The following is an 11,504-nucleotide window of genomic DNA, read 5'->3' on the forward strand; positions in this document are numbered from 1 at the left end:
CATCGATCACTCCCCACCCTAAAAATTATGCAATTTAGCCATTAGGGTCATTGACTTTGTTCAAGGTGCCTAATTCATTTAATAAAAAGCTTTATAATGGGCAAATTATGGTGATCGAGACTTCTTGTTTTTCATCAATACATCTATAGATAAGTTGTTCAGGTTTGACACAATGTCTAGAATTACTCATAATCTCTCCCCAATTCATAAATAGGAGGATAATGCGTTTTAGTGCACTCGAATCCACATCCTCCTGCATTGATAATAATATTCACGTCAATCGAGTTAAGGCTCAATCGACAAGGTTTATTATAGTAATTTGATTATGGCAGTTTGTTTCATAGTCCATAAGATCTCCAATAATATTATTATTCAACTTTTGAATTTACATTTTAAATGCATCCATAATATGTATAATATTTATTTATTTATTTATTTATTTATTTTGTCAAATCAAATAACTTTGGTCACTTTGGGACATTTAAGTAGTGTACCCTTGTGCTGTCCTTTTTATTTTTTTGAATGACTAAGGAAAAAAATTAATATTATTAAGAGTGATTATGTAATAAACGTGTTCAAGGATCGGGTGAATTGTCTTTGTAGGCAGTTCGACTTGACTTGATTTGATTTAGATTCAATATTTTTAATATCAAATTGATCTGGTCAATTTTATTATTTTTAATACTAAAACGGGTTATTTGCTTAGAAGCTTGGACGAATTAGTGTTAGACTTGAAATTTTTTGAATACTTAATTTTTCGGTTTATCTTTATAATCATTTTTTAAAACTTTGATATACTATATTTTTAAAATTTTATCTTGATCTTCTCAATGAAAAGATAAAATAACATTTAATCTCTGAAATTTACAATTTATTTTCACTTTGAACCCTAAATTTTTTTCCCACATTATTCTTCAAGAATTGACGATTTTATTCAAATTAGTCCATAATTTTTGTTTGAACAATCTCATTATAAGTTTTAATCTTATAGGCTCTTTTTGACACAATGCTTAGAACTATTCATAGCTCCTTCCCAACCCATAAATAGGAGGATAATACTCTTCAGTGCACTCAAATCCACGTCAGGCCCGTTGTTAACATTTTTGAGCCCTAGGCGAAACAATAAATTGAGTCCCTTTTAAAAAAAAAATTATAAAATGTAATACAATAAAAGCTGAAAAATTTAGAGATAAGCATTTATAGTGAAAATTTGAAAGCCCTAGGCATTTAATTAATTAATTTCAGTCCGAATTTTTTCTCACATTAAAAGCTAAAAGATTTTTTTTTTGGTCTCTTCCAGCCTTTGGCTCTAGGCAGCTGTACTCTCAAACAAACCCAAAGGTCGGGCCTGACTCACGTCCCGTATTGACAACAATATTCATATCAATCGAACTAAAACTTAATTGACAATTAACTCATAAAATTGAATTCCATTAAAATGTAATGATATAGAAGAATTTGTGTTATAAAATATATGGGGTTTTCGTGACATTGAAGTTAGGTTGATAGGACAAGAAGAGCATAAATACCATACAAAAGAACACAATGGAATGAGTGCATGGTGAAAGGAATGCACCGCCCAATGTAGTAAATATGGCAACATCATGCTTTTGCATGCTTCACCCCCTTTTTTTTATTACTATTATTTTATGGGTTTTCTTTAATCTTTAATCTCATCAAATCAAAACTCCACTTATGAAAGCCTTTTTTCTCGCGATTGATGCTGATTTCTATCATTTCAGCCTGCTCCAATTTTTCTCTATAAATATATATATATATATATTATTTGTGGTTCAAACCCCCCATGATTGTCAACCTTTATACTTCTATCCTTCTCATTCGAGTCTTGTAAGTGAAGAAAACAATATTAGAAGAATCAGTTGAGATCTAATGCGATTAGGAATCTCAAACGAGAGAAAAGTAGGTTAAGTTTTGTTGTTAGTTTTTGTACTTTGTGGAAGTCGTGGGTTTAGGATCTCTATGCTTAAATTCAATTACCAGTCTTGCACTGTGTGTGCAATTGTTGATTTAGTCAATATTCTCCAATTGGATCGTTCTAAGTCCCTATACTTTTTGAATTTTGAAATTTCAGTCGTTATGCAAATGACAGTTGTTAATCCGTTACCTAGATTTTTAGTAATTAGTAAAATGTGGAAATAACAAGCTAAAGTGACATTAGGCATATGGTAATATGTTTGTCCCATTAGATTTTGGAAAGAACATAACTCAAATTAATGAATTTAACAATTATCACTTGGTGATGACTGAAAATTTAAAATTTGAAAAGCATAAGGTCTAAATCCACAACTTACGTAAAGTGTAAGAACTAATACCAGGATTTAACCTATAAATTATGACTCGAATTTGAAAATTCAATTTGATTCCCGTTTAGGAGTTCGACCTGAATAGTTTTCAAATTTGTCGATGTCTAATGTGACTACTAGACACCAAGATATCTCATCCGATTAATTCAAACCTAATCTCAATTTAATCATAAAATGTTAATAAATCCGAGCCAAGAGCAACCAAAATCTAAAAAGAACTTGAACCATAAATGACCTAAACGGATTCCAGAATAAATCAACTCAAACAAAACCTAACCTAAAATCTAAATATTCGAACCCAAAAACGATCTGAACCCGAATTAATCTAAACCCAAATTAATTCGATCTATATTAGCTCGACCCAAAATCAATCTAACCAATCATATTTATAAATATAATAATGAAGGGTTATTTTGATTGTTTTTGAGAAATGAAAATATGTTGCTATTTTTGTGTGAGACTTAAAGTCAAAAGGACCCAAATGCTCAATCCATTTTAGACCAATCAAAAATCCATGGAAGGCATTAAATTCTTTAATTAAAGTTGAGTTTTTGGTGTTGGATTTGATTCACAGATTTGACAAAAAAGAATCATTTGCAAATGTTTGTCCTTGAAAGCAGAGACTTATTCTCTTTTGGGTTTCTTTTTTAAACAAAGATTTAGAATCCTTAAACCATGTTTGATTACTAGCTTTTGGCAGTGTTTTGTTAGGCAAAAATGCTTGAGCTTTTGATGAATATATGTCCTATTCCTAACCATTTTTTAATGAGAATGATTTTACAATCCAGCAATCGGTATAATGGATCAGTACCTATTGATAAGTAGAAGAACATACTTTAGATTCAAGTTGATCTGATAGTCAGTATTGGAGATCAGAGAAGAAATATGTTTGGATTTTAATCACCAGATTCGTGACATTTAAAGTTATTTTATGAAAAAAATTTGATTGTAGGAGAGCTTTTGATTGGTACAGGCATTGCGAAGCCCAATGACTTAAATAAAAACTTTCGAATAGTTCAGTAATCATTTTGTAACTTTTTGAAGTGACCAAAACGTAAACTTACTAATAGTTTAATAACATTGGGTGTAGTTTACCATTCATCTTTTTAGGGCTTATCCTCCTTTCGTTATTAAAAAAAGTACCCGAATAATGGTGTAATTATGAATTTCATTCTTCTAATTTATTAAAATCAATAAATTAATCCCTTTACTTTATAATATTGTCAAAATTTGTCATTAAACCACTAACTTAAAATTTAGTAAATCAGCAATTTACATGTCAATAATTCAACAAGTAATAAAATCAACTGCTCAAATTCATATATATTTATCAATAGTTGAACTAAATTTTCAATTTTCCTTAACTTATTACAATTTAAAGCAAAAAATATAGCATAAAACTAAAGAAGCTATATGTGAAAAACGAACATCAATAATGACAATGAATCACAAAGAAAGAGAGAAAAATAAAACACAGTTTTTATGTGAAAACCCTTTCGGGAAAAAACCACGAGCAGAAGAGAACCAAAATTTACTAAATCAAAATCTAATAGAAACAATGCAGTAAGATTGAAATACCTTATTCAAATCAATATCAATATTAAAAACCTTCGGCCCTCGACCTTCACCTCCACAGATCTTCCTATCTTTGCCACTTTTTTTTTAACAGGAAATTTTGTCACACAACTCTAACATTATCTAATAAGAGAAGGTACAAATCAACAATTAGGGTCCTATTGAGAATTTCCAAAAAAAATAGGTGTTTAATTAAAATTTTTAAAAATTTTGAGGGTCTAATAACTTTACCTTTTAACGATGTTCCTTAGAGGTGGGGGTTGGTAGTGACTTTGGCCTCGAAAAAGAAAATTTTTTTATAATCTTTTATTTTTTAAGAAATCATAAATTAACGTAATAATAAAATTAAATTTTGACCTTTCATTTTTTATCTCGTAACTCGAAAATTCGAACCCAAATTCTCTACGTAACGTGTCTTGTCATACATTTAATTTGGTTTATTGCAAACCATGTATTATAAAGCAGAAACAATCAAAGTGGCTACTGTCAAATGTCAGTGATGAAGCAGTACACAGAAGTTTCAATGGCTGTTCTACAGTCCTCTTATTTCTCTTGTAGGGGCCGGCTTTCTAATTCCATTGAGTTGAGCTCATGAGAGACGGAGCTCTTCGATCAGGTCGGGTTGAGTTCGGATCATTCGTGTATAATATAAATATTTGTTTAAATCTATTCAATTCAAAATATAAAATTTAAATTTTGTTCAAATTCGTTTGAGTTTTACCAGAAACAAAATAAAATAAGCACGCCATAAATTTTAAATTGGGCTAAACCGAGCTATTACTTTGAAAATTAAACCCCAAATTTTGCTCGTATTCTAAATAAACTTAATTTCTTTTTTCAAACTCTATTGAATATGAGGCGAGTCTTCGACTTCATTCAGATAGCACGACCTTTGAACGAGTCTAATATATAGCAATCAATTGAGGTTGGAATAAATTAGAAAGAGCTTAGGCCTACAACCATCAAAACAGGCTTTAGATGGAATCTCCAATTTACTTTTGTTGGTAGGTTTATATTTATATTATTTATTATTTTATATTTAATAATTTTATATTTTTTATTTATTAAAATATTATATGTAGATAACAATGGTTACTTTTTAATATTTATATTATTATAAATTAAAAAGCAGACGATTAAAATACTATGGAAATCTTTATAGTAGGAGCTAGAATATATTTTGTCCTTTTAACAATAAAAATGGATAAATTAATCTTTGTATACTGAATAAAAATAAACTAGTACTTTTATTATTTTTACTTTTAAAATTGATCAATATACGTTAAAATGAATTATGCCCTCTGTGTGTAATTACGTCAGTTTTTAACAATAGATATGAATAAAACGTAAAATAACTAATTCATCCATTTTTTTAAGTATAGGGCAAAATACAATTTAACTCGTAATGAAAATTCAAGTTCTAGCTGCGAAAGTTAAAACCCAAGCTTGACCCATATTTTAAACAGGTATTTGACTTAAACTAGTACACAATGCAATCAAAATGGCTTTGGAAACTTGAACCTCAAGGCACTTTTAGTTAGTAACTACACATAAAACAATGGCCATACTTGAACCTTGTATAGGAAGTTCAACTTTCCCCCACTCATTCAAACAGAAATCAATCAATCAATCACACCAACAAAGATCATTTTCTTCGGTGCCCATATCCGGTTAAAAGCCCGGCGGCACAGGCTAGAAATTTCACCCTACCGATCCGAACCCGACCCCAAGAATTTCGAAACCTTTAACCATCTTATAGTGTCACTAATTTACAGGGGTCAATAACCCCACTTAAACAACTACAACAATGGACAACAGCTTTAGCCAAAGCCCTCCATTTGAGAAGCTGTGGCACTAACCTAACCTAACTAAATGCCTATTCTTTGCACTCTCTTTATTTTCTTTTCTTTCTCTTGCTTATAGTTACTTGATGCACAAGTTACGGAATTATTTTGCACCCTTTCGATTTAATTACCACCCGGTTGTGCTGTTGTTGAAGTCATGGGAGCACAAACAGCTTCAACCGATAGACGTTTTAATACATTTGGGCATGGATCATGCCCGAAGTTGCTATTGGATATGGTGACCGCACATCGTTGCTTCCCGACACACCTCTGCAAAACATCGAAATCATAAAACATGGTGAGAATTGCATGCAAGTTGCGGGGGTTGTTTTTTATTCGACGAGGAAGTTGAAATACCTTCTCTAAGATGTCATACGAAGTTGGAGCGTGGCACGGGCCTTGTTGGTAACTTCCACAAGTTCCTAAAGGAGTTCCAAAGCTAGCGAATTTGATTGAAGAGATAGCTTGTCCGGGACTACAGTGTAAATGAACCTTTGGCCTGTGGAACTCTTCGGTTTTTCCGTAGCTTTCGATTTGCCAGTTCTTGATATTTGGGTGGTACTCCGATATCTCAGCACAAACAGTGGACACAGATCTTTTTACAAGTGAGATTTTCGAGGGATCTCCTCCGAGCTCCTCAAATAGAACTAATAGATTTTGTGTCGGTTTCAACCAAGACCGAGGAACATGGTACCATTTTTGGGTCGGTTGGCCACAACCGAGCTGACATTTCGTTGGTCGAAACGTTCCAGAATAACTACAGCCACTGCAATCACCATGAGCATATGCGGTCCAATATCTACCGATGCTCTGCCCGTTAATCCATATTTGACCTTTTCCCATACTTTCCATGTCCAAAGCCAACGGCTCGTCACCCTCGGGTGCATCGAAATAAGCCTGCAATATCGAAGGGGAAATTTTCGAACTTGTAGAAGACAATAACTTATACCGGAACTGTATATACTATTTGGTTTTATTTACCTTATGCCATCTTAATGGCTGCTGTGTTTGTGCGGCCAATGATCCCTCCATCCACTCGAGAGACAAAATACCATTCGGTGAGTCGAGATTCATGGCCTCTCCTTTGAGTCCGACCTGTTCAAAGTGGCAATCATGATGAAACTCATTCGCTCATATATACACATGCACACACACACACACATATATACATAGACCACTACCTGGTATGTCCACTTTTGCCATGATAGGTCCCGTTTTCCTTGGTCGAGTCCATGCAATGCAACTGGACCTAGGATTCCGGTGTTCCATGTCTCGAAGTGGCCACCTACATTCTTCAATCACCAAAAACAAGCAGTCAGGTTCCCGGTATAAAGCACAATGACCATGCCATTTCAAGGTTTGTTAATTCGACAAGTTGATGCATAAAAATGTGCCATTTTACGATATCTTAAATATGTGACCGGCAGTACATAATAATAAAGCTCGGGGAGATCAAACTAACCGGTAATCCAACGGCAACACTCAGCAGCGCAATTTTGTTTGTTCCTGCACGCAGATTGACCTTCCCGGTGAATGTGAATCTCCTATTTTCCCTCGTTCCGAAGGCAGAACCTGTTACCATCTTGTTACAATTATTATTTCTGAAAAGAGGCTCGTTTGAAAGGCATAACTATGTAGACGTACCTGAAAGCTGTCCATTGATAAATATGTGTACTGCATGACCTGTTGATTGAACAATGAGAGTGGGAAGTTCTCCTCCGCGAAGGAATGATTCAGATGAACCGATGTCAACACTGTAGCATATAACATACGATTGTTAGACATTTCTGAATTTAAGAATCAGTAAGCATCGTAAAAGTAAACTAAAAACAAAACTCGCTACATCAGTCTCACCTAGTAATGTACCATAGATAATCACTTGCGTCCCTAGTGACATTTATTTGCTCGAGTAGACCATTAGCACTTATCATTAAGCTATCATCTAATGCGGAAGTATCTTCATCATAAGTTTCCCATGAGAGCATCTTAGTATTCGTAGGCAACATCTGCATTTGTGATGTCTGAACTCCAACCTGAAAATGACGAAAATAACCTTTTCATTCATTATTCAAAAAATCCTTGAACTTTTTGAAAAAGACAGGTCATTTCATAAATATTGTACCTTGGCCGTATTGAACACTACATTCCTACAATCGGGAAGGATGCTGATAGACCAAGGAGGTAAGTTATAGTGCATGTTGTTAAATAACACTCTCGCGGCAGATTCAGTATCATAGTTTGATAGGAAAGCTGCGCAATCTCCTGATTCTGACGTGTACGTATGAGCCTAGGAAATGTCAAACAACGATTTAGATTCAGTGAACAATTAAAGACCCCGAAATTTCTCGAAGCAGTGGAGTTTATGAAAAGATACAGAAACCTGTTGGAAGTTTCCAAGTGAAGTGACAACGGGATCAGCTGAAACTAAAGCTCGTTCGCACATCTTAACAGCCTTGTGAAGCTCCTTTAGATGACCGTACTTCGGTTGTCTAATCAAACCTGTCACGTTTTCAAGTAATTAGTAATACATTAATCCAGCCTACTAAAACACGAGCCCTTCACATAAACTTGCAGTGACAAAAACCAGCCGTGATTTTTGTCATCGTGAGGCCTTCACAGATAGCTCTTTTTCTCACCATATTCATCAACTGGAGCATCGTAATCATAACTGGTAGTGATGAAAGGACCACCGGCTGTACGACCAAAATTGGTGCCACCGTGGTACTGTTCCACATTATAAAACAAGTAACTCGGATTAAAGAGAATTCGGTTTCCATCATATATGTTTAATAGAAAAATATGATCAAAAACCAACCATGTAATAATTAACAAATGATCCTCCTTTTTGAATGAATCGAGCAATGGCAAATGCCAAATCTTCAGCCGGCCGATGATGAAGTGGACCACCAAAGTCCGAGAACCTTTTGAATAAAGATGGCATCAAAATGGTTGGACTCATTTCACTCAAACTAAGGTTATAAATATATATAAACACATAATGAACTTACCATCCACTCCATGCTTCGGTCCATATTGTTGGCTTGTACGGTTTATTCGGTTGGAATGCATCACAATAGAAACCGTTGCATGTGTTTATCTATTACATGTCATCATTTTACAAATCAATAGCGAGATTTAAAGAATAAAAATGACCAGAGATCAAGAAACTCATCATGCTACAATATAGATTCGAGGTCTAAGTACTTACCACTGGATCGGGGGCATCATCTTCCTTGCACATCACCCAAGGAACCCCGGTTCCTGTTTCTACCGCCATTTTTGCTGCCCACGTAACGTAATTATAACCAGCAGCCCCTAGCAATTTACTTTGTGCCCCATACTCATTCTCGATCTGAACTTGTACAATTTTTTTTAAGGAAAAGGGTTCATATTGCCATTGTAAGTACACCATAGATTAACAAAATATATAGTAACATAAATTAGCATAAAAGCAACTAAAATACGTACCTGAGAAAGAATAATGGGGCCACCCTGGGACTCGAAAAGGTTATGGCTCTTCATCAGTCCAACAATCTTCTCGGTAAACCCTTGCATAGCTCTCTACAAATAATGCATAAACGATCCTTACTTACAGAAACATTGTTCAAACATGGTCAGTTTTAATGTTTTATCATTCTTATGCATGTAGAGGTCACTTTGGTCCCAAAAGAACAACACATAAAGTGTTAGAATGTGGATTGTTCTGGCAAGGGCAGTAAATTTTATCAAATTATAACTTGCGATATTGTAAAATAGCACTTTGGCTCCCTTAAAAATGATAAAATTTTAATTTAGCCCTTCAAAATATTATAAAGATATAAGCTAGTAAAATGATAAGTTTGCATTTTAGCTCTCATAAAAATATGTAACTTAATTCCAACCCCCCCAAAAAAAATTCTAGCTTCGCCCCTATGTTCTAGCTATCTCTATTTCATGATGCATAAATGTTTTGTAAATCTTGTAATTTGGACATAAGGATCAAATGCCATTAGCACCTGTTCTTATATGTGAAATCTTTGATGACGGGGCATAGATTTTACAAGTCCTTTTACGATACAACAGTTAAAATATCTACTTAACAATTAAAATTTTATTTACCTTCAAGTAATTCAGCTCTAATTTTGCCATGCATTAAGAACAAAGGAAAATGTATGTGTGTGTGTGTGTGTATATATATATAATGAAGAACACAGCAAAAGGGGATTACCTTGAAAGGCTCATTATCTGTTCTGAAGCTAATGCCTGGCACAAATTTTAACCACACAGGGAACCCTCTGCATATAGTAATAATCTTTAGGACATACATACATACATACATACATACATACATACATACATGCATACATACATTCATACGATAAAAAAAAGGGAAATTAAACAGAGATTTAGATCTAACCCAAAGTTCCATTCAGCACAAACATAAGGTCCAATACGAAGATGAGCATAAAGACCTGCTTTTTGTACTGTTTTTATGAATCTCACAAGGTCATATCTTCCTTCAAAGTTATACTGCAAAAATTGTAACAGAAATTAGAAAAAATAATATAAACTTTATATTATAAAAGAAAATAATGGAAAATAGAGTAATACATTTCCAGGAGATGGTTCATGGACATTCCAAAAAACATAAGTCTCAATCACATCAAGTCCACCATCTTTAGCTTTCTGAATCAGATCTTCCCACATCTATATATAAAAAAGAAAAGGAAAAACAAAAAAAAACCATTATTTATATCTTAAAAAAAAAGGATCCAAAATGCAAATTTCAATAAAAATTGAAACTTTAAAAAGTATATACATCAGGTGTGCTTCTGGGATAATGAATAGAACCAGAGAAAAGGATTCTTCTTTGACCATTGATAACTATAGCTTTCTTATCATAAGTAACACTGGTTTGAACAAGCTGAGGACTCAAATAGAACAAAGCTAAGCAAAATGCAAGTAAAAGCTTTGAAAATGAGGTTCCTTCCATGGCTGAACAGCTCAAAAAACTCAAGCTTTAAGCTTTAATGGAGGAAAAAATATGGGGTTTTTGAGCTGGTTGTGGCTGTGGTTTAATGGGAGCAAAGTTGAGGAGGAAAAGAACCCATTTTCATACAGAGACAAGTGAGACCGTGAGCATAGACACCTTTATAAATGACAAAAGAAAATGTGTGTACAGTTTTTTAATTCACAGCTCACTCAAAGTGTTTTTCATGGACATTGTTACAAATAAAATAAAGAAAAGAAAAACAGTGAAAAAGGGTATCCAATAAAAAAAAATGGAAGCTTTAATACTGTTCTTAACTCTTTAAAAACAATTACTTCACTTTAAGTGAAGATTTAACCCAAATTTTAAACTCAATTAATCACTGAATTTAAATTAAATGGAAAATTCTCCATGTAGCTTTTTAATTTTTTAAAATCACAAATTAATATAATAGTAAAATTATACTTTAGTCTCTTAAAATAATTTTACGGTTTCACACCTATTTCGTAATTAACTTTTTGTGTTCTAACTATGAAACCATGTTCTTTTACTAGCTCACACGTGTCAAATATTCATTAGACCACATGATACCAATTATTTTAGGTACCAAATCGAATTCTAAAGCTAAATTGAGTGAAAAAACGCAAGTACCAAATTGAACTTTAAAACTAAGCTCAGATACCAAATAGTATATTGAACTTTTTTATAAATAAGAAAAACAAGAGTAAAAATATATTAAAGTTTTTTTCACATTCCCTACCCTCGCATTTTTTACTCAAAATTAATAAATTA

At 33.2% G+C, this 11,504-nt stretch overlaps 1 protein-coding gene across 1 annotated transcript; it reads right to left on the reverse strand.

The window, feature by feature from the left end:
- Positions 1-5,401: 5,401 nt before the first annotated feature.
- On the reverse strand, positions 5,402-10,870 carry LOC105787501 (beta-galactosidase 3). Its single transcript, XM_012613922.2, has 18 exons — positions 10,542-10,870; positions 10,334-10,429; positions 10,140-10,252; positions 9,951-10,017; positions 9,212-9,304; positions 8,952-9,095; positions 8,752-8,840; positions 8,559-8,664; positions 8,380-8,467; positions 8,124-8,242; positions 7,866-8,030; positions 7,598-7,776; positions 7,388-7,497; positions 7,206-7,315; positions 6,925-7,035; positions 6,725-6,838; positions 6,101-6,640; positions 5,402-6,013 (listed from the first exon to the last, which is right to left on the reverse strand). The coding sequence occupies exons 1-18, from the start codon at positions 10,713-10,715 to the stop codon at positions 5,867-5,869; spliced, it is 2,565 nt and encodes an 854-aa protein (XP_012469376.1). The 5' UTR covers positions 10,716-10,870; the 3' UTR covers positions 5,402-5,866.
- Between the last annotated feature and the right edge of the window lie 634 nt (positions 10,871-11,504).

Source organism: Gossypium raimondii, chromosome 2 (assembly GCF_025698545.1).
Source record: "Gossypium raimondii isolate GPD5lz chromosome 2, ASM2569854v1, whole genome shotgun sequence".
NCBI lineage: Eukaryota > Viridiplantae > Streptophyta > Magnoliopsida > Malvales > Malvaceae > Gossypium > Gossypium raimondii.